Source organism: Pteropus medius, unplaced genomic scaffold, assembly GCF_902729225.1.
Source record: "Pteropus medius unplaced genomic scaffold, Ma_sr-lr_union100, whole genome shotgun sequence".
In the NCBI taxonomy this organism is placed as follows: Eukaryota; Metazoa; Chordata; class Mammalia; order Chiroptera; family Pteropodidae; genus Pteropus; species Pteropus medius.
This window is the reverse complement of record NW_024350319.1, coordinates 476,191-503,046: the sequence shown is the minus strand read 5'-3', so window position 1 is coordinate 503,046 and position 26,856 is coordinate 476,191. Positions and strand designations below refer to the sequence as shown.

The 26,856-nt window shown below is 35.1% G+C and overlaps 1 protein-coding gene across 2 annotated transcripts in view; it reads right to left on the bottom strand.

The window, feature by feature from the left end:
* Nucleotides 1–26,637, bottom strand: part of UBE2U (ubiquitin conjugating enzyme E2 U) — a 51,585-nt gene extending 24,948 nt beyond the window's left edge. For both annotated transcript variants that reach the window (XM_039838486.1, XM_039838487.1), the window contains exons 1-6: nucleotides 26,239–26,637; nucleotides 24,539–24,620; nucleotides 23,492–23,584; nucleotides 19,456–19,553; nucleotides 14,626–14,746; nucleotides 8,261–8,309 (exon numbers count right to left, since the gene is read on the bottom strand). In XM_039838486.1, coding sequence (XP_039694420.1) covers nucleotides 8,261–8,309; nucleotides 14,626–14,746; nucleotides 19,456–19,553; nucleotides 23,492–23,584; nucleotides 24,539–24,620; nucleotides 26,239–26,304 — 509 coding nt within the window. In that variant the 5' untranslated portion in view covers nucleotides 26,305–26,637. The remainder of the gene's footprint in view (nucleotides 1–8,260; nucleotides 8,310–14,625; nucleotides 14,747–19,455; nucleotides 19,554–23,491; nucleotides 23,585–24,538; nucleotides 24,621–26,238) is intronic.
* Between the last annotated feature and the right edge of the window lie 219 nt (nucleotides 26,638–26,856).

Here is a 26,856-nt window from a genome sequence, read left to right as displayed (position 1 = left end):
TATTTATATATTAACCTCATAAAATGTTACATCATCTAACACAGACATTTGGAGACCATAACGACAGATACTTTTTGGCAAAGGCAGTAAGCAGAAAAAAGTCAGAATAGGGGAGATATAACTTTGTTTTGGAGCCATTAGGGAAAGAGTCACTTGGGATATGGACCTGGAATAAAGGAAAGAGGCATTTTAGGCCAGGGAGCAGTATTAGCAATAGATCACGTGGGAAGGAGCATGGTGTGGGTATGTGTACATACAGAGGCTGTTGGTGGAAGAGATGATAGTAACGAGATAATCGACTAGAGTGGAGAGTTCCAATTTCAGAGGAGTTGGAATTTAATAAAATACGTGAAACTGGGCAATGCTGGATCTTTAGATTTAGGCAGAAAATGGGTTAGAGTTGACTTAGTAATCTTGATTTATTAGGTGATAGAGAGCAATCAGAAGTTCGTGGATAAGGCAAGCAAATTATGAAAGTGTGTGAGTAAGAGTTTTTTTCTGGCATTTGTATGCAGAGAGATTAAATGCAAGGGAACAAGTTAGGAAACGAATGCAATAATTCAGGCAAGAGACATGGAGAGCTAATATAAGGGTGGGAACAAAGATCGTGAAGGGGAGGAGATGAATCAACGGAAAAAAAAGTGACTGGACTGGTTGCCTGATAGGGTGTGAAGGGTGAAGGAATCTGAGGGTCAAATATTCTCCTAAAGCCCAGAAGACCAGTTAGTTTTGTTATGAATAGAAAGCGTCTAGAGAAACTGAAGTAAAATATGAGTTTAATTTTAAACATGGATTTTAGGTAATGACGTTTAGGAGTGCGATTGAGAAATTGAGACTGGAAATAAGAGATTTGGGTCAAATCAACATAAAGGTTGATAGATGATGCCATTAGGGAAAACAAACTCCAAAAGAGTAATTAAGTGTTTAGAAAAGAAAGAGCAGAAACCAATTTCATAGTTACGAGGAATCAGTGAAGAAAACAAAAGTATAATTAAAGGAAGAAGAGAATCATGGTAGTGATATTTCATGGAAGTGACATCCCAGCCATAACCAAAGCCTAATGATGAAACCCCTACATGTCTCTGAATATTTAGTCATGTAGTATCATGATTAATAGTACAGGGTCTGGAATCACCTGGCCTGGGTGAAAACACTCTGGCACCGTGACTTATTAACTGTGTGACTCTGAGTAAATTCCCTAACTCCTCCACTCCTGTTTCCTTATCTATAAAATTAAGAAACAGAACTTTCTCCAGTGGTTCTTGTGAGCCTTCAATGAAATCTTCCATGGAAATAGGCAAGTAGGGGGTTAGCACCTCTTAGCACGCGGTGTCAGCTGGTCTCAAATGACTCAGGTAAGCACCTCATCATTTCTCTCCAGCAGACTCTAAACAGCTTCCTAATTGTTTTTCTATCTCAGTCTCTCTCTATTCCAGGTTATTATGCGTCTGTTTGAAAACCACATTTGTTACGTAATTCTATTGGATGAAGTCTAAACGTTTTTGAACAGATCTCCAGATTCCTCATCATCTGGCCATTTCCAATCTTTTTTCCTACCATTCATTCACACATCTAGAGGCTCTATCACATGGAACTTTCTGATGATCCTGAGTATACCATAATATTACATTACTGTATCTGTGAAAGCAATTCGACCTAGAAACCTCTGCCCTCTATGCCTGTCAAACTCTTACTTATCAAAGTTCTGGCCCAGTAAAAATATTATGTATATGCAGGGGGTCACAGTGGACATTGTGGTTACCTCCCCAACACCTGTTTCTGTTCTTCTCCCATTATGTATATGCCATTCCATCTGATGGGATTGATCCCACTCCTGGCTCTAAGTCAGGGTCTGATGGGTTTAGGGCTGTGTGACAATGGTAACTAGTTTAGAAATAGGAACTTGACCTAAAAAGATCCAATCAGAGCGAAACTTATTCTAGCTTTCTAGTACATCTTGATATCTAGGAGTGTCCTCTTTGTTCTTCAGCATTGCCTTGTTATTCTAAATCTTTTGCATTTCCAGATACATTTTAAAACTACCTTGTTAATTTTCAGGAAAAAAAAAAACTGCTGAGATTTTGATTACACTGAATTAAATCTGTAGATTAATTTGGGAAGAATTGGCATTAAGCCTTTCCCCATCACGAACATTGTATATTTCTCTATTTCTTTAGGTCTTCAAAATTTTTCCCCAGATCTATTTTGTGGTTTTCGGTATGGATGTCTTTCTTATTCATCTTTGTTAAACTTTGGTGCTGTTTTACTGGTATTTGTTAAATTTCACTTTCTGTGTGTGGAGTGTTAGTATATAAAAATATAGTTGATTTTTTAATGTTCATTTTGTATCCAGGGTCATTGCTAAATTCACTTATTAATTTTCAATCTTTGTATATTCATTCAAATTTTACTATGTAAGTAATCCTGTTGTCCATGACTAAAGATGCTTTGCTTCATTCTTTCCAAACTTTATACTTTTATTTTTTTCCCTTGCCTCATTGCACTGGTTAGGACCTCCTGTACCATGTTAAATAGACATGGTAATAACAGACATACTTGCCTTGTTCCTAAACACAGGAAAAAAAGCATTCAAATTTCACGTTTAGTATGACACAGGAAAAAAAGCATTCAAATTTCACGTTGGGATTTTTGTAGATTCCCTTTGTTGGAATAAGGAAATTCTCTTCCATTTCTAGTTCGCTGAGACTTATTATTATGAATGGGTGTTTAATTTTAGCAAATATGTTTTCAGGATTCATTGAGATAATTTTATGTTTTTTCCCTTTATTTGGTTAACTTGGTAAATTACACTGGTTGATTTTCAAATTTTACACCAACTTGGCTTTCTTGAACTCAAGCCCACTTAGTCATGATGGATTATCCCTTTGTATGTATCAGTGGATACAACTGCTAATATTTTGATTAGGTTTATACATCTGTGTTTACGAGAAATATTGGCCTATCATTTTTCTTTCTTGTAATAATAATCTCAGATTTTAGAATCAGAGTTTGGAAGTCTGGGAGTATATCCATTTTATTTATTCGCTGAAAAAAGTTTTAATATCTTCTTTCAATTTTTTTTTTATTTTGAAATAACTTTAGATTTATAAAAGAGTTATAAAATATTTGGCTACATTTTACAAATTAACAAAGTATAATTTTCATTCAATAAAATGCACAGGTTTTAAGTGTACAGATTGATGAGTTTTGACAAAAGACTACATCTGTATAACCATATGCCCAAACAAGATATAGACTATATTCATTACTCCAGAAAGTTCCCTACTGCCCCCTCCCTGTCAATCTCTCTTAACACTTTGGGCAATCACTGACCTGATTTCTATCACTATAGATTCATTTGCCTGTCTTAGAATGTCATATAAATTAAATCATATGATGTGTACTCCTTTGATTACTTAAATTTTTTTCCCCCACTCGACATGTCTGCATTACTATCCTATGCAGCTGCATATCTCAACAGTTCTTTCATTTCTATTGCTGGGAGTATGCGATTTATGAATATAACACGATTTATTTATACATTCAACTGTTGATGGTCATTTTAGTTGTTTGCAGTTTGGGATATTATGAGTAGGCTCCTACGGACATTTGTGTACAAGCCTTTTTGTAACATATATTTTCATTTCTCTTAGGTAAATACTTAGGAGGGGAATTGCTGGATCGCAAGGTAGGTGAATGTTTGACATCATGAAAACTACCAAACTGTGTTCCAAACTGGCTGTGAGCACGTCAAATGGTGCAACAATGTATACAGTAACGTGGGAGGGCTCAGGTGACTTGCATCCTTGCCAACAAATGGGGTGGTTAGTTTTACGAATTGGTGGGTGTGTGCTCTCCCAGTCTCCCCAATTTCAGTAAATGACAGCAGTACCCATCCAGTTCAACCCAAAATCTAGTGATAATCCTTGATTCCACTTTCTCTCAAACCCTACATATAATCAAAACAAGCCTTAAATCCATCCACATTATCTACTTTTCTCCCTCTCCACATCTATGCCCTCAACTCTAAGCCAAACCACCTTCATCTCTCTCCTGGTCTACTGAAATAACCTAATAATTTTTCTCCTTGCTTCAACTTTAGATTCTTTCAATCCAATCTCCCCATGGCAGTTAAAACGGTTTTTTTTTTAAGATGTAAATCTGATTGTGTCTTTCTCCTTCTTAAGAGCTATCCAAATGTGTCCCAATTTCCACTGCAAGGCTAATAAAATCCAAATTTCTTACCTAAGTGACCTGGCCTTGCCTACTTCTCTGGCCTCTCGGCTTAACCCTCTTCTCTTTCCCTTTGCTGCGTTCCAATTAAACAGTGGTTTCCTTTCAGATCCTCTAATACACCATGTTCATAAGCAATTTACTGTCTGTGCACTAGTGATTCCCTCTGCCTAGAATCTCAGCAGTCCTGTAAGTTATCACTCTCTCCCGATTTTTCATGCTTTTTTTTCTTTCAATTTCACAAACCTTGAATTTTCAAGATAATGCTATCTACACATTTATCTCACCATGGTTCTTCAGTTACTTCTGAGTCAAGTTATAGCTATCCTCCGAGACCTAAAGTTTTATGGTCCTGTCATCAGTGCTGGATCTCCATGTTGCCAACTGGTCGCCTGTCAGATGAGAGATTCCCTGCCCCAGACAAAGCACTAAAGGGCCGAAGTTTCCTTCCCAGAACAGGGTTTTCCTTTCTTCTTCTGTACAGACTCAGTAACAAACACCATGCCTAGTTCTGACCACCCGAGTGAGAAATAGCCACTGCCAACATATTGGTGTCACTATTTTGAGGTATTCCTTTTAGGTCAAGCTCATGCACTCATTGCTCCTGCCTAAGACAGATCCTATCATTTCTACTGGCTATTCCTCATCTGGGGGGATGGACAAGGTCAGTGCTCTTGCTGCCATATCCCAATTAATCACTTTGTCAGCTGTTCCAGGTCTCCTAATTCTGAACTTCTAACACTTGCAGGCACAGTACCCTAGATGTAACATCTTCTCAAGTTCTGGGACAGAGCCTTGACCTGAAGTTTCCTTCTCCAATGTGCTCTTCTAAAAGATTTTAGTCTCTTAGGAATCTTTTACTGTTATTAACATACAGAGATACCTTAGACTCATAGCTCACAATAAATGAAGGAAATGGGATTGGATTCTTTTGCTTGTCTTGCTAGACTGCTTTTCAGTGTGAGCGTGTGTGTGTGTGTGTGAGAGAGAGAGAGAGAGAGAGAGAGAGAGAGACAGAGACTGAGACAGAGAGAGACAGAGAGAAAGAAAGAGAATACCATATATATTATTTTATAACCCACTCTTTTCACCTACTTTTAATGTTAATAAGTCTGCAGAATCATGTCTACAACATACATTTACATACATTTTGGACATTATACAGCTAACCCAAAATGTGTTTAATCAATTCATTTTGTTAAACTTTCTGTTTTCAATTTTTCATTTTAAGCAAGTCTATGATCAACATTCTTATAATCTAACTTTATGCACTTGTTCGATTACATCCTTAAAGATAAATTTCTAGTGGTGGAATTGCTGTGTCAAAGCCATGCACTTGTTTTAGGACTTTTAATATGGAATGCAAATGTTATGCTCTTTTCTGTCTAGATCCCCCAAGTTTTATCTTTTGCCTGCCCCTTTAAATTATTTAGCCACCCCCTACCCCCACACACACACAGGAATATTTAACGTTTGGACCTTCTATGTCTCACTCTCCTTTCTTCTGATTATCTAGCAGCCAATCCCCTCTCCCTTACCCCTTTGGTTTTGCATCTCAGCTCCCAAAACATTTTGATTGCCTCTGGCATTTATGATTCATTTTCTTTTCTTTTTTTTAAGTTTATTGGGGTAACATTGGTTAATACAATTATATAATTTTCAGGTTTACATTATAATTTGACATCTATATATTCTATTGCTTGATTACCACCCATGTGATTCATTTTCACTTTTTATTCTGGATGTCAAGATACTTCCTTTGGGTCAGGCTGTGGGAAATATGCCCTCTTAAAATCTCCATGCTTTTGAATGAGCTATTTCCTCTGCCTGAAATGCCTTCTCCTCTTGCTTGTAGGTGAATTCTTATTCTACCTTTAGAAATCAACTCAGGCATTGCCTCCTCCTGGAAGCTGGCCTTTATATGCCCCACCCCACCTCCAAGCTTTACTAACATATTTCTCCCCCAGTATCTTGATCTTATCTCCATAATAGCACTTATTATATTCTAGATATTAATGTAATACAACAATTGACAGGCATGGCCCAGTGTAATGTTGGATTGCATTTAACGAAGGTGGTACCAGAGGTAGATAACTTGGTAAAAAGGTGAAGGCTTCTAAAAGAGGCCTACAAAAAATAAAAGCTACAGGAGAAATTTCTACTGAATATGACTCACTTTAAATATGATTCCATATGACTTTAACATTTCCCCCTTAGCCATGATCCTGATATTTGCCCTGTGGTTGTCCAACTACATCCCCTGGTAGCAGATGTTCCCTGTGTTGTCCTGTGGGACCAATAGTCAAGCACGTACTTTGTACTGTCTCCTATTCAGAGGAGAGTTTCCAATTTTAGAGAATAAATCTAGTAACAACTGAGATCACATATTATTCAGGTGTGTATCCCCAACACTAGAACACAGTGCCTGGCACAGAGCATATGCTCAGTGAATGCATTTTAAATAAATGAATAAGTAGATGCCCTCCCAGAGGCTGCCCTGTATCTTATCAAGGGAAAACTTCCCAGATGATAAGCACAAGCTTAAATCACTTTCAATTACTGAACATCAGCTGGATTCCCCTGACTATATTCTTTCTGCCCAGTTGACTGGACTTTGCCTAAGTTTTGTTATATCTTTTGGAAGCAGGTTTCAATCGCTTGGCTATACCTCTGGAATCTACTTCTAAAACCAGAGCAGCCCTTCCAGCTCATGAAGTAAAGCTCTAGCATATGGTGCTAGTCTGACAATACAAAGAGCAATATCTTTCTTTGAATAATTTCTGTAAGACTTCACTGTCAATGCTCTATGTAAAAACTAAAAGCTAGACATAACTGAGCTTTATCCCATAACAAATATTCTAGGGGAAAATATTAGAAGTCACAGCCACATAATAAATTGCAGCCTGCTGTATACTAGGCGTACAGAGTATCATTGAAATTTAGACTACATTGCTTCGAGTTCCAGAGATTTCTCTAGAGATTTTAGGCTAGCACTAGGTGAACACTACAAATCAGACCTGACTCTGGCTTCATTTATCCTAGGTTTGGTTTGGAGTACCTGCTGAAGTTAGACTCACAGAAGTTCTTCTGGTCTGCTCTTACTGCCTTATTAGTAAATGCTGGCACTGTATCTTTATGTACTGTTAATAATTATATCACAAATAGAAAAAACTTTGTGATATTCTAGGGACATTCATGTTTTACAGGTGATAAAATAGTGTTTATGCATTCAACAGCTATTTATCGCAGGTCTATTTTGCGCCAGGATGGTCAGTTGCTTCTCTCCACATCAACAAGTTGAAGGGGCAGCAATATCCTCTACTGAATCCCAACATAGTGGACTGCTCACTAGATCATGCTCACCTTCCTGAAATTTTCCAACACTTTTACAAACAGAAGCCACTTAAGTTACCTCATTTTACTCCTCCTTCAGGGCCAGTCAAGGAAACCTGAGCTGAAGCAAGCATTATGACCACACTAATTGATTGTTTTCTACAGCGGATTGACTGTCAAATTAAGGCTAATGGAAATGCTTAAGAAATTAATGCTGCAGAACCATAGATGAGAATATTGACCTAGACATTGTCCAAGTGTTCAAGGCTGAATTTATGTCATATTGTCAGGTTGTCTCTCAAAAGATCCAATGGTTTCAGCCTTAACACTCACCATTTCCCTCTACAACCTTATCTTCTCTGAAATTGCTTGAATTTTTGCAATTTAAAATGGTTTGTTCTCATTATATTGACAACAGGCTTTTATTTTTCAACAATAAAAAATTAAAATTAAACGAATAGGTAAGTTCATATAGTTACATTCTATATTAATTCAATAGTCTAGAAAGAATTTAATAAATTTCTACATTCTTCCCGAAAACATTTTTAAAAGGTATTGTAACAGAAAAAGATATCTACACTTCCTTTTCTAAGTTAAAAAAATAAAATTCAATTATGAGAAAAATATAAACATTTTAAATCAATAGTCTCTTTGTTAAATAAATTGGCATAGAATTGTATGAAGAAAAACTTACCTGATACTTTTGTCTGTGTCTTTAGATGACTCAGAGCTGTCATCTTTCACTATTAAAAAAAAAAAAAAAAAAAGGATTCTGGTATTCTGGTTTACATGAAAGATTGAATACATGGCTTTATAGGCACTCTTTCTGAAGCCTCAATAAAAGAGTGATAAAGGAATCAAAATAAGGTATAGAACCTTAAGGAGAACAAAAGAAAGATGACAAGAAAAAATTTCAGGATGGGAAGCAGATGTCAAGCGGCAACTGTCTTAGCAGGCCATAGGAATTTGAAACCTAACTACATGATGGGGAGAGGTCAATAAAAAAGCAAGCAGATATATACCTCCGAACTTGAGAAACAATTCAGGAATTGCAGGTACCAGCTACCTCTGAAAGGTGAGAGATATAGCACAGTCACTCAAGACTTAGACTTTCATCTTATGCAAACCGATGATCACCACTGCCCAGTCAGAAGGAAGGAAGTTTAATCTCTGGAGAAACTGAGTCAGAGAAACTCAGGATTAGAGGACACTAGGCAGAAAGCAGAACAAGAATATGGTAAGGGTCTGCAAACAGGGAATAAATCAGTAGATTACATTGAATAGAAAAGATTCCTACTCTATTCCCTTGTCCAGCTCCCAATGTATAATAAGCAGCTAGCACCTTTCTCCAGGTACAAAACGTGAACATTTATCTCAGGGGAAATAAGCAAGTCTAACTAATGGTATGCCCAGGTTCTCACTGAATAATGTTATAATGAAATAAAACTGTCATTAAGTCCAGTCTGTATTCAAATATTTCCGGTTTTTTTAATGACTGATTTCTATTCATCATATGTCCCGCATGTGAACAGTCAAAGATCACTAGACATTTGAGTAAAGTCAATATTGCGAAAGATAACCACCAAAACAAATAAACAGGAAGGAAAAAAGAAAATGGAAACATACATTTCTGGAAATCTTCCAGAATATATATTGAACAACAACAACAACAACAACAACAAAACAGAGGTAGATAATAGGAAAAAATAGATTTTTAAAAATTAGAGGATCAGACCTGTAGATCCTACATCTAAATATTTGAATATTTAAAAGAGAGAACAGAGAAAATGAAGGAGGGTAATTATAAAAGAAATCTCATAAGAAAAATTTTTAGAACTAAAGGATTAGAGTTTTTTAAAATGAGATTTAAACAGCTTATCAAATGCCCTACATGATGAATGAGGAGGAAAACAAAAACCAAAAAACTATACCAAGAATAATTATCAAGAAATTTCAGATCACTGGGAATAAAGAGAAGATTTTTTAAAGCTTCCAGAAAGAAATATATCACACGTGAAGAACTGGACATCTGAATGAAATTGGGCTTCTCAAGATTTAACACTAGAAACAAGAAGGCAAGAAGGTCTTTACAATTCTGAACAAAAATTATCTCCAAACTAAAATACAACCAGATTGTGATCATATGAGAGGGGAATAAATACATTTTAGGCATGCAACATCAGAAAAGATTTAGGTCTCATGGACTAGAAAAGATTTCGGTCTCATGAAGGAGCAGACCCATCAAGAGGAAAATAAGGGATCAAGCAGGAACTTCAATCCAAGAAGCAGGCAAACAGGCCAACCCAGGATCCCCTAGGATCCCCGTGAAAGAACTGCCAGTTCAGAACTGGAGGAGGATGAAGTGCCACAGGAAAGAAGTCTCCAAGGGGAAAAGGCAATAGAATGCCTGGGAATTATTTTACAGCTTTGTCAGAGGTTTAGGGGAAGAATAGATGATATATAAAAACAAACAAGGGAATGAAAAATTGGGCTACTTGCACAAAAAAATAAAAGCATCATTCATGGCTCTTCTGGGACAAATATTTACTAAGTCATATTAATGTAACCAAAATATATTAGGAGAATAAGGGAGAGAAAATATGGGTGGAAATAGTAGTATAAAGCCTATAGGTAATATCGAAAACTGAAAACCCCAGAAATATTAGTATAGAATAAACTTAGAAATGCAGTGGTAAATTCCAGAGAAACAACTAAATGCATTGAAAGCTGTTAGTACCTTTTGGGGGTGGGTACAGCACCCGGCCACAAAAAGTGTGGGCTTCCAAGGTCTGCTATTTTTCATTAAAAACTGCTTTGTATTATTTGTCCTTTAAAACTACGAATATATATTTCTTTGCAGGAAAGAAATACTTAACATTTTCAGTTAAAACAATCAACTTAGAGACTTTACTAAAACATTATTGGACTATTTGGTGCAATGAAATACAAAAAGGAAAATCTCCAACGAATAGATCACACACACCATCCTGATAAATTTATTAAAAAAAAATAAAGATTTTCTGACCTCTGTAAACAAGAGGATATCTGTAACAATACTGTAATCATCAACAAAATAGGGTCTGAATTATGATGCTAAAGCTTGTGTTCTTCAATGAGTTAGCTATGCTACTGGACTGAATTTCTTTTTCTTCTGACATGCAGAAAGTATTTTTTCCCCAGAGGAAAGGGTATTCCAATATCTAACAACAACAACAAAAATTACTCCCTCTAAAAGAAAAGGGACCAAAACCTGAAATCCTATGAGACATCAGCTGTTTCAATTGCAGAGATAATTTTCTTTAAAATTGTTCTATTGTTATGAAGATTAAAAAAAACAACAGTGAACAGATTGGGAGCTTGAATCAAAGAGGAATCAAATCCTTGTCACATCTTCCTAACCACAAGAAGAATGGGATGTATTTTTACAGCTATCAGATTTTTAAGGAGTATGTAATGTAAATTAATATTATAATCTCCCTAATGTTTCTGTAGTTATTCTCTATTTTTGTATCACGACTCTAATATCTGTCAGTTACTATATTATAGTTTATTTAGACAACTGTCTGAAACTTATTAGTGTGATCCTCTTTTATTTAACAAAAGCTATGGGAATATACCTGGCTAAGAGAAAAATGGTTACCTCAGGCTTGGCTACCTTCTAGACCTTTCCCTTCCCTCTGCCAAATTTTATAAATGAACTAAAGTAGAAGTTGGAAGGCACTTGAAAAATCCCCTTGTCCAACTCCCGACCTCGAGCAAGAAGCACTTTGACAACATCCCTGAAAAATAGTCATTAAACTTTCCCAAATGAACACGACTTATAAAGTGTTCTGAGTATTTCTACTATGAACGCTAGTGACAGGCAGTTTTACTACCTGCCAACGTGGCTTTGTACATACTTAAGCACCTTGAATTGTTAGAATATCCTTCCTCATGTTTGGCCGGCTGGGACCTGGATGGACTTTACCATTGAGGATGCTGCAACTACGGTGGCATTTACTTCTAGGACAGATCAGTTAGGCACCCAACTGACTATATAATTCATTGTCCAAACTGGAACACCGAGTGAAAGCGGATACTAGAAATAATTACACCAGGACTGTCCCAGGTTGTCTGGTGTGTTGTATGTGAGCATCCTCACTCCAAGGTCTGGGGCCCAGAAGGGGCTCTCAGGATATGGGAAAGCCATCGGATATGACTCAGAGCTTGGTGCGTTCTTGTCAATATGCCAAGGCCAAGACCTAGCTATTCACGCGAGGCAAACATGTTAGAGAAAGTTTAGGGAATGAGAGGCATTTGCATGTCTGCGTACCAAATACCAGGCTTAGGTTTAGGATAACAAAATTAATTCCAGACCACTGATTATGAGGAAAAAGTCCCCAATTTATTCAAGGTCTGTTCTGGCAAAAGTCAGGGCCAAGCCTGTGTACTCTGGACTTCAGTTGCTATAACCTAGCAGGCCTGGCTCATAGTTTCAGCATCAGACTTACTTTAGTTTTCTGGAGCAATGGAGAAGATATTTCCCTTTTCTGTGGGACATCCCCTCAAATATTTGAAAACAGCTTTTACGACTGCCTTTTATCTTTTTTTTCTTTTTCCTACTAAACATATCCAGTTTCTTCCATCATGGAAAATGTGAGGCTACAAATGGAACATGCTGGTATTCCAGATGAGGGCCCACCAAACCAAAGTAAGGTAAAATTATCATCTAACACATGCTTAATAGATGGGCACTTTCTATTACTGGTTCATATTAAACTTGTGATCAAATAGCTCCCTACGAATATTTTGTAGAAGACAGTACTGTTATCGAGTCAGGTCTCTTCCATGCTGTTTGGACATTTTAATTCTTTCATCCCAAATGAATGGTTTTACGCTCATCCCATTAAGCTTGGAGGCATGGGGGAAGTGGGAATGCCCAGGTTGGAGCCCCGGCTCTGCCCTCTGTGACCTTGGGCTTCATCGTTGATCCTCGGCTTCCTCACTGAGGAAGAGGCTGAAGCTCAGATGAGTAAAACATTACATGAAAGCACTTAGTAAACTATGAAGTAAAATCAGTATCTAAGTTTATATGTATTTTTTATTTATTCATTCTACAAATTTTTACTTAATAATAGCAACCAGATACTGCACTAGGTACTGAGGGTACAGCTCTAGCCTACAGAGATGATACAATTATAGCTACCTCTTGAGTTTCTCATTTATACTATTGACTATCTGTTCCAGTTCTGTGTTATATAAAATTGTGATGATAATTATTTCTATGCATTTCCTAGCTATCTTTATATATTAAATGTATGTGAGCGATGATTCTTGCAGCATTCTAGCAGAGACCTTTTTTCAAGTTGTTACAGGTCATTACTTCTCATTGGATGCAGTTTTTCACAGAAATTCACATAGTACTATTCTACCATCTAACTTGGAGTGGACAAGTTTTCTGCATTTCTTCGCTTTCCCACCTATAGCAGCTGTCTCTGCTGTATCACAGCACTCTTTCCCTGTGAAGGTGCAGAAAATCATGGTACCCTAGGCTAGCACTCCCAGTCCAGCTGAGAAGGCGAGTTAATAACTACTTACTGTCTTGAATTTCCACATATTTCACCAACATAACTAAAGAATGTAGCAAAAATCTACCAAAGTATTATTCCTTTGTTCCTCGCTGGCTGGGTGATTTTGCAATTGGGGCAGCCTTTATGTGTGGTTTGATGGCAAAGTTGGAGAACCGAAAGGAGTGAAGGATGGCATCTACCTGACAGGAGGACAAAGGAAAGGGCCAATTTTTCTTCAAGTTTCTTCTCATCCTTTCTCTTTGCAAGGCAAAAATCAACTCTACTACATAGAATCATTTATTGTAGAAAATTCTTTAAGGCCAGTTTTAAAATTTCCACTTACCAAAATATGCACAGAGCTTTGTTATAGAATCTTTCTTTACAATGACAGTACTGGAGGGCTCAACAAAAGGTTAAGTGATATGTATCCTTCGTTCATTCATTCATTCCACAAATAACTATGGAGTGCAGAGGATACAGCAGTGAATGCTACAATATTCTGGTAGGTCAGAAAGTGGTCAGAGTGAAGCAATATGATTCTTCGGTGCACAAACCAGCCTCAAAACTGTCAGCAATATTACATGTCTGAAGTTACTGAAAAAGATTTGTATCAAACCCTAAAGCTCTGTGGAGGAGCACTTGAACATTGTCACAATTGAATAGACCTAGCTAATGGACTTGCAGTTTCTAGAAAGAGATAATGGACACCTGAGAGATAAAGCACATGAGAGATCAGTTTGGCAAAGTGAGTTTGAACAGCAAAGCCTGCTGATTGAAGAGATAATGATACCAGCTACTATGCCAGGCTGTTGTGTACTGCTAGAAGAGGAGGAACAAGATTTAAAGGAAAGAACTTTGTTACTAGGGACCCAATCCTCACTAGTGGCAAACCCTTCGGGGCACAAGGAGCCAAGAGCATTGCTTTGCTAACTACAGAGAGCGCATAGGAGCAATGGCGGTGATGGAGTTAAGAGTCCTGAAAATGTCGCTGGCAGGATGAGAGCAAACAAACCAAGGGCATCAGAAAAACATTGGTCAACAGAGCAAAAAGACTGAAGAACCTCAGGTGCCATTTCCACATGGACTCAGAAGGAATACGAGGGCAAGGGGAGGACCCTCCAGAAAAGAAAACACTGAACATTTTGCTAATGAAGAGGAAAAGAGTCCCAGATCAGTAAACTCTGAGGTACTACAAGTGAGATCTGGAAAACATCCATTATCGATCAAAGAGTTACAATTAGATGTCATATCTTTACAATGGATAGACTCATTTCAATGGCACCATCCATCCATATGACATTTAAAGATACTAAGCTTATGATCTTCGATAATATTTTTCAAAGGATCACACTGATTGGTTTGAAAAAAAGGTGCAGTAAGAGAGAGCTTAGTACTTCATTACTGAAAATGGATACAGAAAATATTCCCTTACAACAGTTATTTGCTAGATCATTTATTTTCTATAAATGTATAATTAATAATTGTCAAATAACAAGTAGGCAGTTCTTACATTGTAATGGCTTGTGGAAAAGTCTTAGAACTATTTGTCTATACATAGATTCATCTTTAATCAGTATCTGGGCTGCTTCCAAATTCACTGGATTTTTTAGCACTGGATTAGAAAGCATAACCTACAGGAAAAATATAGAACGTAGGTTTCATTTTCAGTAAATTTTTTCTTAGAGCACAAAGACAAACCAATACATAAAACAATACTCAAGAAGCATTTACTAAATACTTACATTGTATTTACCTGGAGAGAGATACAAAGACAAACGAGACATGGTTCCTACTCTTAAGAAACTCTTAATTTATCTTGGTTTTATACTGTATATTCATTAGCCAAATACGATCAAGGAGAGTTATAAGTTCCTTCCTATAACTTATTTCATGCTGTCACATAGATTTAAATTGGACATATGTGCAAAGGAAACTAAATATTAGGAAACATTAAAACATTTTCATTAAAAACTAAAATTGCACTTTAACATGAGATCATATTTAGATTATAGGTAAAACAAACACATATATTAAGGCTTATATACACTTCAATATCTCTTCAGATCATCTAATGATTAATTTGTTATCTGTAGTAGTTTTCCGCTGCTTCCATAACAAATTACCACAAATTTAGTGCTTAAAAAACACAAATTTATTATCTCACACTTCTGCAGGTGAAAAATCTAGGGTGATTGGGCTGTGTTCCCTTTTCCAGATATAACAAGACTGAAATCAAGGTGTTGGCTGACTGGACTCTTCTCAGAGTTTCTGGACGAATCTGCTTCCAAGCTCATTCAGGTTGTTTGTTAGCTAAATTCAGTCCTTTGGATAAGTAGGGCCAAGGTCCCTGTTTCTTTGCTGACTGTTAGCTGGGGGGCCACCCTCAGCTCCAAGAGGTCTCTTGCAGGTCCTCACACTTGAACCCCTATATCACAGGGGGAGTAGAGTTGTGAAAAATCCTTCTCATGCTTGGAATCTTCCTAGTGTCCCCTCCTGCCAGATCCCTTCACCTTCTTCCACTGTATCTCTGAGTGACTCTTCTGCCTTGCTCCTCTATTGTTAAAGGCTCCTGTGATCATTTTGTTCCCCCATCCCTGCTGCATAATTCAGGATAACTTTCTAATTTTAATGTCAGCTGATTAGTAACCTTAATTTCACCTACAAGGTCTTTTCACATCATTACCTAGACTAGTGTTTGATTGAATAACCAGAGGATGAGAGTGGTGGAAGATATCCTTAAGTCTGTCTACCATAATGTATATGCATCTGAACAAAATAGGGGACCAGTAGTAAGCAAAATTTAATAGTTCTGCTAGACCACGATCTTGTTTATCTGGATCTCAAAATTAATATTAGCCCAAGCTGCATTTAATAATTCAGTATTTTCAATATTACATTATAACATGCAGACTATATAATAAAATATAATCAAAATAATAACTAATAGAATACCAAAATGTAGATGTGGGTCAAAGTGGATAATTGTGACTTAAGAGCCATGGAAATGATGGCAATCTTTCACTAATGAAAGTAATAATCTAACATCTAATATTTCAAAAGCAACAAGAATTTTCTGCTATTTGAGTTTTCCTATTTGAAAAATACATTTGAGCTACATTTCCAAGGATATTATAATTGCCTTTAAAAAATCAATGTGGATTGTACTACACCTTTCAAAGTGAGTGGGAAGCAGATGAAACTTATCTTCAAGAACAAGCTTTTAGTCTTTGGCCAGAAAGATAATCATACTCAGAAAGGCACATCTGGTAAAGTTTATTCAATAGTCTTTACATTGACACAGCACCTAAGACCTTTGCATATAATGTGTATACAAGATACTAAGAATACTTAATGATTTTTAAGAACTGGACTATAAGGAATATATTAAAACATATAAATCAGACGGCCTGCTACAATAGTAAAACAGAAAAATCCAACTTTTAACTTAGCCATGTGATAGTATAAAATAACATAGGAAGCTCTGCAGAGGATAAGTCCAAAAATCTGAAACATCAGTAAACAACTGCACCAGTAGGCATATTTTATAATATCCAATTAGTTAAAGACCATGAATTTGAAATTCATTCTACAAATGGGTGTTGCTGTTTACCTTTGCATTACATACGGAAGTGTTAAAAAAATTAAGATTGTAAAAAAATTTGGAGATGATTAGTATAAAAAGACATAAAAATATTTTAAACACCATTTCAAGTATCACTCCCTTGAATAACGATGTGATAATTACAAATATGTCTCATCTGTTATTCAAAGGGAAGTATAAGAAATTATGGTCTATACTGTCCACTACAGTAGGCTCTAGCTATGTATGACAATTTAAATTTAAATTACTTAAAATTAAATAAAATGAAAAACTCGCTTCCTCAGTTACACTAGCCACATTTCAAGTAACCACATGTGACTAGAAGCTACTACATTGGACAAGGAAGATAGTGGACATGTCCATAAGTGCAGAAAGTTCTAATGATACTTATTGACCTTGAAAGAACTATTCAATAGACATTAAAATATTAACCATAGTGAGATAAAAATTACTTGAGATAAAAGGTTAAGTGAAAAAGAAACGAGCTATATAATTTATACCTATGTACCATAATTGCAATGATGCAAAAATTCAGGTTCTTTCTCCCATTCATGCTACTTAGCTCCTACCAAATGTCAACATTGTACTGGGTAGTTAGTTATTGGAGAATCAAAGACTAATCAGACCTGTTCCCTGACCTTGAGGAAGTTGTAGTCTAGCAGGGTAAGATTGATAAAAAAAACCAGTATATGCATTACAGTATTACAAAGGTCTGTTAGAAATTTGCTTAGGATACTGCTCTCTGGGTGAGTGGCAAAGGAAGTCCCTCTAAAACCAAAGCCATCAGTTCCATCTAGGAAAGAAAATCAAGAAAGACATTTCAGAGGAAGGCTCAATTGCCCTGACTCTTAAAATGCGAGCAGCTGTTTGCTGGACAGAGAAAAGGTCCAAGACTTGCTTGGGTTTGTAACTTTAGAGTTTATAACTCTAGAAATGCTTTTAAACCTGAAGTGAACTTAGCACTCTGACTAAAGAAAAGCATGAAGATATTATAGGAGTGGAATTGCATGGTATGTTAGAGCCCAGGTGTGAGAAATAAATCATTTGTCAGACAACAGAACTGGGTTTTACTCTGCAGTGAATGTGGAACTGAAAGATTTTAAACAGAAAAATAGGAGAAAAGATCAGAAGGAAATGCTAATCACGGTAGGATTCGGGTTTTTCTTTATGATTACTGGTGATTTTGTTTTCCTTTGTACTGTCTTAAAAATCTTTTGTAATGCAGGCATATTTGTTTTACAAATCTGTTTGAAAAATAAAAAGACAAATAACTTTGTCATCTATTGGCTTTCCGTGATATATTTCCATGACAACACTGTTGTCACTTTGCATTACTGCTTAAAAATAAGAACTATTGTAATATTAACTAGCTTTATTGAGTTATTTTCTTGGACCACACATGGTTCTAAGTATTTTACATGTATTAATGCATTTAATCCTTACAAGTTAAATGAAGTAGCTACTGACAGCTCCGTTTTACTGATGAAGAAATTGAGGCATTGAGATGTGAAGAAACTTGTCCAATGGTACAAAGGTGTTAAAAGGCAGAACCAGGATATGAAGCCAAGCAATCTAATTTCAGAATCCCAAATTTACCTTTTATTAAATTATCCTGCAACTCAAAATTTTCACCATTTCATTCTGGTTTGCCCTTACTCATTTACATTTTTTGAGAACACTCAGTTTCTATTCTTAAGGCAGATCCTAGTTTAGGTGGAAAAGTTAGGACTATGACTTAGTTTAAAGGAATCCAAAAGATCAACCTGTTATCTGCATATCATGCTCACTCATTTCCTTAAATTTTTTGCTAAAGATCTCTCCATATGTATTTTTAAAATGAATGAATAAGTGAAAGAATGAGTAAATGAAATATTGACTCTTTAAAAAAGATAAAATTTTATTCAGTATTCTAAGGTGATTAGACAGAATACTATTATTTTATTTAAACAATAAGAAATGGAAGAAATGGGATTTGTATTATAATTCTGCTACTAAAAAATTCAATTAAGCCAGTAGACTTTATTATCCTAGTGTTCTAGATAATCAAAATTTAGCAGTTTATCTTCACATGTTATGATAAGTAGGCCCATTCACATAGAACAGAACTCAGCCAGATACCAATAGTCAAAGCAAGTACCACTGAAATCATTTCTTTGGCATTGAATGAGAAAAGAGCCTTGTTGAGGGTCAAGAATAACACCACACTGGGGCATGCTTCTAAGGGCCTTGGATCAGGAAGTAAAGGGGGCATTCTAGAAATAGGCATCTATCTGAGGTGAGAAGAAAATCTCTGGTTTAATTGTTCACTGGGTTTGATATGAAAGCAAGCAGCTAGCTCTGTCAGAAAACAGGATAAAGCTGAACATTTTAAGTTGTAATCACTTGATTCACTTCTCTGAAAAAGTAAAGGTCTATGAATGAAGAAAGATACAAAAGTATGTTATAAAATAAAATTAGAAGTTGAAAGAAAACTGAAGACTATATTGCTAGAAATGAAGCCATCCACACAGTTTTCTTCTGTTATAAGGGGCTTTAACAAACAATTTCACTTTAAAATATTAGTCTTTATAATTCAAGTACCATTTTATAGTCTTGATGTAGAAGTGTCATTGATTTAAATAAGCTTACTCAAATCTTTTAAACATTTAAATAGGCAATACATATTTTATTTTTTATATTTTGAATAACTGAGATTATTAAAAGTATTAAAGAGGGCAATTTGTATTAATCTGTTCTTACCTGGAGGGTAAGTAAGATGCTGCTCAATGAATAGCATGTGTTCCACTTGTCATGGCTGTCTAAAAAATCTATACAGGGTCGACCAGTATGTTGGTCTACTGTATTAAAATAATACATTAATATTAATAGTGGTATATATAATAAAATTATTAAAAACTCATCAACATCAAAATATAGGTAAAATTTAAAGCAAATGAAAAAGAAGAAAAATTATTTGCCATGAATATGACACATTTAATACAGTGCTAAAAGCATGGACTTTTGGTGTCAGACACACAGATTTGAACATTGACTCTATGTGATGTTGAACAATTAACTTTATCTCTCTAGGTCTCATTTTTTTAATATGTGAAATTGGGATATAATTAAAGTACCTACCTTCACTGTAAAGAGTGAATACAATAAAGTACTTAAATAGAGTACCTGACATATAGTGAATTCTTGAAAATGATAGATATCATTACTAATAATATTTTTACTAATGTGTAAATAATTTTTATAATGAAAAAGAAAAACATTTATACTCCAAAAGAAGAATTTTGCAATAAAGAGACAAAAACTGAGAAGAAAATTTTGAAAAGGTAATAAAGGAATCTTTGATTTCATATATTACATTGTATTATAAAACCACAATAATTATAGCGATGTAGTGGGACACAAGATTAGACATGAAAGAGCAATGTAATAAGAGAATTTAGAAACCAATCCTAGTATGTATTAAAATTGTTGTATGTTAAAAGTGAAATTATGATTCAGTGGTGAAAGCAAAAAACAGTATAGTGTTGCAAACTACTCATCATCCTCCAGTATCTACTCTTCCTTTATTTCTTCTCTCTGTAATAAGAAACTATACCTGTCTTCAATCCTCATAACCCCATGCTGTTTAGATGACATATAGTTGCTCAGATTATTTCTCCCAGCCTCTCCCTTAGCAAGATGTAACCATTGGACTAAGTTTCAAAAATGAGATATAAGCAGAAGTAAAATGTGCAACTTCTGGATCATATTTTCTTAAGGAAGTTATTTTGTCCTTTTTCTCTTTCTCCTTCCCTCTTCCCATGGGTTGAAAATGATGACAAAAAGTAAATGCCTCATATCCAGAAATGGAAGCCATATGTTGAAGATGGCAAAACCTCCCTGCTAGCTTTTTTCTATTATATATAGATTGAAAAGATATACAGAAGCTTAGCCTGTCCCTAACACAGTTAACTAACTAAATCTGTATTTGAAAAAAAAAAAAGGAATAGACTATGAAAAATAAAACTATAGAATAACTAGAAGAAAGTTAAAATTATTTGGTTGTTTTGAGGGGGAAGATCATTTAAGCTTGAAGATAATTGTAAAAATCTCAAAGGACAAGACAATAAATATAGCTACATAAAAATTTTAAGATTCTAGGTGTAAGAAAAATAGTATCAACAAAATATAAAAATTAATAACAAATGAAGGAAAACATTTGCAACATCTAAGACAATGTGATAACATTGTTAATAAGCCTGACAATTGAGGAAATAAGACACACAATCTACAGATGTGAAAAAATGTTTAACTCACAAGTATCGAAGTACTGATTAAAACAGTAGAAAGATTCTTATTAAATTGGCAAAAAAAAAAAATTTCTCCAAAATTTTAATGCCCAGAATTGGACAGTAGTATACGCTTCCTGGTGGGTGTGTACAACATCACTGAAAGGCAATTTGGCTTTATGTATCTAAAGATTTAGATCTGTACATAGTCATCTTTTGGAGTTTGGTAGCTAATAAACAATACTTCTTTACTCCAAGGTTCATATATAATGAAATAGACTAGAGTGTTGAAAGATGCAAGTAAAAAATATCAACTTTACTGTATGTAAGACTAAAATGGAGAATGCACGTGATCAATGCTTTGAGTTCCACAAAAGCCCCCCAGATTTGAACTTGATCTCTCAACTGAAGTTCTTCCTAACTTTCCTGCCTGGAGAAACAGACCACACCCATTCTAAGATCAGGCTGGTTGGAAAGAAAGTGTTGAGAAGGTGCTGAGCTACACATGCTCAGTTCTTTCTTACATCTCCCCAATTAGATAAGTCTTTCCTCCTCCTGGGGGTGAGGGACAGAAAGAAGAGCAATCATGAGCTCTCCCATATTTTCCTCTCCTCTTTATTAATGTATAAAAACACAACAGATTTCTGCATATTGATTTTTGTATCCTGAAACTTTACAGAATTCGTTTATTAGTTCCAACAGTTTTTTGGGAGCGTCTTTAATATTTTCTATATATAATATCATTTCAACTGCAAATAGTGACAGGTTTACTTCTTCCTTTCCAATTTGTACGCCTTTTATTTCTTTTTCTTACCTAATTGATCTGGCTAGAACTTCCAATGCTATGTTAAATAAAAGTGTCAAGAGTGGGCATCCTTGTTTTGCCCCTGGTCTTATTTTATATACTTTTAGGTAATTTTTTCCAAGTATATCATTACTTTTGTAATTAAAACCCATTTTTAAAGAATAAAATTTAATTTATGATACAAAACTTTTATGGGCTTGGTGAGGAAGGCCTTTCTAAATATAGTAAAACCTAGAAAATTACATAAGCCTATGTAATTTTAAATAAAAAATTGATGCAAAACTTTATATCTAATACCGCAACTATGTAGGAAAAATACACAGAGAAAAAGAAATAAATTTGGTTAAATGTTGTGTACATTTGCCATTATTTGCCTAAAATAAACACTTAGGAGTGGAATTACTGGATTAAATACAACAGGAAGGGGTATTCTTAGTCCCTCACCTTCCCCCCTCACATTTCCACAGAGTAGATCTTCCTCATTCTATTTAAGAGCAATATATATAGAACTATAGGATATTTCACTTAAAAATTCCTATATTAATAGATATTGGGGTTATTTCCCCTTTCCTTATTTCCAATAGTGTTATTGGAAACAAACATATTTAAATATTAAACATACTCTTCCACACTTGTGCTAGTATTTCTATGGAATAATTTATAAACACAGTATTACAGGAATTTAAGGCTATTTGCATTTTATATCTAATTGAAAACTGTCAAATTGCTTCCCCAAAAGGTCACACTAAAGTTATAATGTTAGAGTACCCATGTTCGCCCACCTCCAATAAAATAATTACATGTTATTATTTTAACATTTAACACAATGATGAGTCACAATTTTTGTTTTAATATTCATTTATCTTCTTACTAGTGAGGATGAACATCCTTTTATAATTATTTTTGTTATGTTTCCTCTACCAAGTTTTAGTTATAGTCTTTGTCTATTTTTCTATTGCTTTATGTTGATTTCTTATTGATTCACACACACTTTATATATTACAGATATCCTGTTTTATGTGTTGCAAATATTTTCCCTCATTTTGAAAAAGCCAATGTATTTTGTCTAATGTATTTTCTAATGTCACTAGCTATAGAGAAGTTTAAAAGTAGTTTAATGTGTCATGCTTTTCCCATGGTTTCTAGGTTTTACCATATTTAGAGAGGTCTTCCTCATCGAGCCCATAAAAGTTCTATTAGACTTTTTCTTTTTAGCATTGAAAATTTTTAAATTTTTGATCAATCAGAAATTCACTTTGTATATAACTTAAGGTAGTAATCCAACTTTTTCTAAAATGTTAATTTGTGAGCCTATCATTTTTATAATAAAAAATTAGTCCAACTAAATTATTGAACAATATAGGAGTTGTTACATTTAACATTTAGTCATTTGAAGAATGTTTAATAATGCAGCCGTAAGCTTATGTAATTTTAAATAAAAAATTGATGCAAAACTTTATATCTAATACTGCAACTATGTAGGAAAAATACACATAGAAAAGGAAATAAATTTGGTTAAATGTTGAGAGCAGTATTTCTCTGAATTAGGATTCAAGGTGATAATTTTTCTCTTTTTATATTTTCCCCAGTAAGCATGCTTACTTTAATAACCATAATGTTTAAAATAAACATTATAAAACACTCACAAGAAACAAGGATAATAGGGACAGAGCCCCTGATGATAAAAATCTCATTTGGTCCTTACCATTTGGATGAAAAGGAATGGTTCTAAATGTCACAACTGGAGGGACAAAATTATACTCCGGTGTAAAATTTATTGTCAGTTGGAAGGACATTCCTATGACATAAAAACAAACATTTTTACTAAAGTGTCATATTGTACAGGTTAACTGTAACACTGAAGTTTCTTCCTACAGTTTAGCCTCCCAACGTGTCTAAAGAGTTTTATTTTTAAGTAAATTGGATCATAGGGTACAGAGACCCCTCTAGATAGTGTAACAGACTCCTCACAAACTAATCTCACTATTTCATCAGCCTGTTTCTCACTAGTTCTTTTCATCCACTAACTCCAACCCCCTGAGCACCTGTCCCCTTGTCTACTCTGTCTTAATATCCTTCCCCTCCTTCCAAACCTGGCAAACTCTTATGCATTCTTCAGGACTCAATTCAAATGTCGCTTCCTTACAGAGCCATTCCTGACTCTCCAAGGAACAATAACTAATCATTGCCTCCTAGGCATTCTGTTTAAAATCCATAATAGCACATATTATATTTTATTGTAATTGTTTGCTTTACATGATGTTCTCCCTGCCTCATTCAAAAACAAACAAACAAAACTATCTTATTACTCCACGATTGAAAGAATGCATGATCACTGAAGTTTATGGAGGCCCAGTCTTCTTGAGAATTTGATTTATGGAAATTTTGGGGAAAATCATAGGGAAAAATCAGAGATAATTGTGGGATTTTGATGCCAACCAGAATTTTGATAGCTATTCTCTGATTTCATGGAAGAGTGTTAGAATATATTTTCAATTGTTATCTTTTATTGTGCCTGTTTCTTAAAAATGTAATAACATTAAGATTTGGCATAAAGAAAAATTTAAACCTAAAATTTCCATCTATGTTTACAAATGGCCAAAAGTAAAGCCATACAATAAAAAATAACATGTGAATACTTTCAGACTTCTATATAATTTATATAATGCAGCCTAATTTTACGAATAAAGAAGATAGACTAATAATGGTATAAAGGCTTTTTGAAAAGTAGATTGGCTTTGAAAGTATATACCATGCCAAAATGTATCCTGTAGACCTTCAATATCAGCTTCCCATTCCATCATATCTTCACTTACAGGAAAGGCCACAATACCCTTCAAATGACACAAAAGTCAAAGTAGAAAAAAAATCAGATATCAGGTTATGATCAATTCCAAAAAACTCTACATTTTTTCCTGATAAATTTATTTATTTGTTGATTTGGGGAGGTGTTACATATTGTCTTATTACACAGATGTTAAGGTAGATTCCAGGAAACACAGGCAAAAGTTTAAAATAAGTCATAAGTATGGAAATCACAAGTGGGACTATAAGGTCAAGACTGGGCTGTGTGGCTGGCATAACAGGCAATTTAAGATTCAAATTAGAAAAGAAAATAACTGAAAAGCATGCATTTTTTCAGAGCTTTTAAAAATGATATGGATGCTATATGGAAGACTTGAAGTAAGAAAATTTTCATGAAGAAAAATACAACTCTAAAATTATGTTTGTATTTAAAATAATTTTTCCCTGCGATTGAGAATATATTTCATAGAAAACCTTATCATTTATGCTGAGGAGTAGACCTGAGTATACTCAACAGATATTTCTGAGCAACCACATAGTTATTAAGTATGTTAGGTTTTAGTCTGTATAAACATAATATATTGCTATTATTTACATTATCTATAATTACAAATCATAACATAATATATTGCTATTATCTACATTATCTATAATTACAAATCATTTTTCCCTTCATGGAATTATCTTTCAACAGAGAACAACAAAATTCAGGTAGAGCAGAAATAATATCAAATGTTAGGTTTATGCCTCTGGGAAGTTTGTTGTTGGACTCAATAATTATTCCTAACATCTCCAGTGAAGGCAAAATTTCTATGGCAGGGGTGGAAACAGAATAATGCCACTGAACTACCCTGAAGCAACTGTTGGTAGTTGGCATTCTACACTCTCCTGCTATGGACGACGTTTTTTTCTATTCTTTCTCATGTGTTCCCTTTTCCGCCATCTCTTCCATTTTTAAAAATCTCCATACTACATGTGATAAATCAGCATGAGGCACCCGTCAACACTGATAACCTCATCGGTGGCATTTGAGAAGAAGTTTTCCTGTGTTAAAATTATAAGAGAAAAGAATTTATATGTTATACGTGACAGCAGTTGGCAAAAGTGTGCTGGACAGTAAGTAGTATAACACAAGACTTAAGAGCAAAGGGTTTTGGGGTCAGAAAACCCTGTGATAGAATTCTGGGGCCAAATATTTATTGAACTTTTCTGAGGCTTAAGTTTCTGGTAGGTAAAACAAAAACACTACATACAGTATTGTAATTAATGAGAGCGACCTTGCACCTACTTGTGGCCACTTACTACCTTATAGACCCTGATATTCAGGGCTTAAATACACATAAATTACTCAGCACAATATTGTTAACTATCATTATGATGAAATAATTAATAATTATAAATAGTTATAAATAATCGATTATAATTATAAATAATTAATTATATAATTAATTTACAAATTTTAATAATTAAGAATTATAAATAATTATAAATGAAATAGATTGTTAACAATACTGTCGTGGTGATATAGCTTAACTAAATCATGCCTTAAAGAATAAACGCAGATTATACTGCTTAAAAAAAAATTCGTACCCCAGTGAAACACTTCCCTCCGGGTCCCACACTTCCCTCCGGGTCCCCAGTACTCACATTATAATCGTTGTCCTTCAACTCTTGGAATTCTCTTTGCAGCAAGAAGTGAGCTCTGCTGTTCATGATAAGGCAGCAAAGGGTCTAGCACTTGGTCCCACACTCCTAGGGTTTACTCTGAGGCAGGTGTGTGAGGTTACGGGTCACTCTCTCACTGCTAGTTAACTGACCTACGTTGCTTGTTTTCTAGAGCCTCAGAACGCTGTGTGCTTCCCAGATAAGTGGCTTCTAAGTTGGCATATAACAATGGCTTTCTTTTCTCCCCTGAAGCCTCTAAACGAAGACTTTCAGAAAGAAAACTTGGGCACGTTTCTTGATTGAGGCGCGTCAGCCTACAGCTCAGTCTCAAGGCAAACCTGGACGAGCACCTGGGACAATTCCGCGTTGTTTGGGTGTGAAGTGGGTGGGGTGTTAAGAGGAGAAAGCTTACGGCGGTGGTAGAAGGTTGTTGTCTCTTCTTCACTAGTGTAATTGGGTGTCCACTAAGCAGGAGGACGCAAATTGGTTGCCAAGCAACAGGCGCCTATGGGAAAGTAGAGAGAAGGTGGGAGCGCGAGTGTCTCTCACCCAATCAGTGACAGTGGGCAGACCTCTGGAAACCTCCGCAGCCAATTGTCT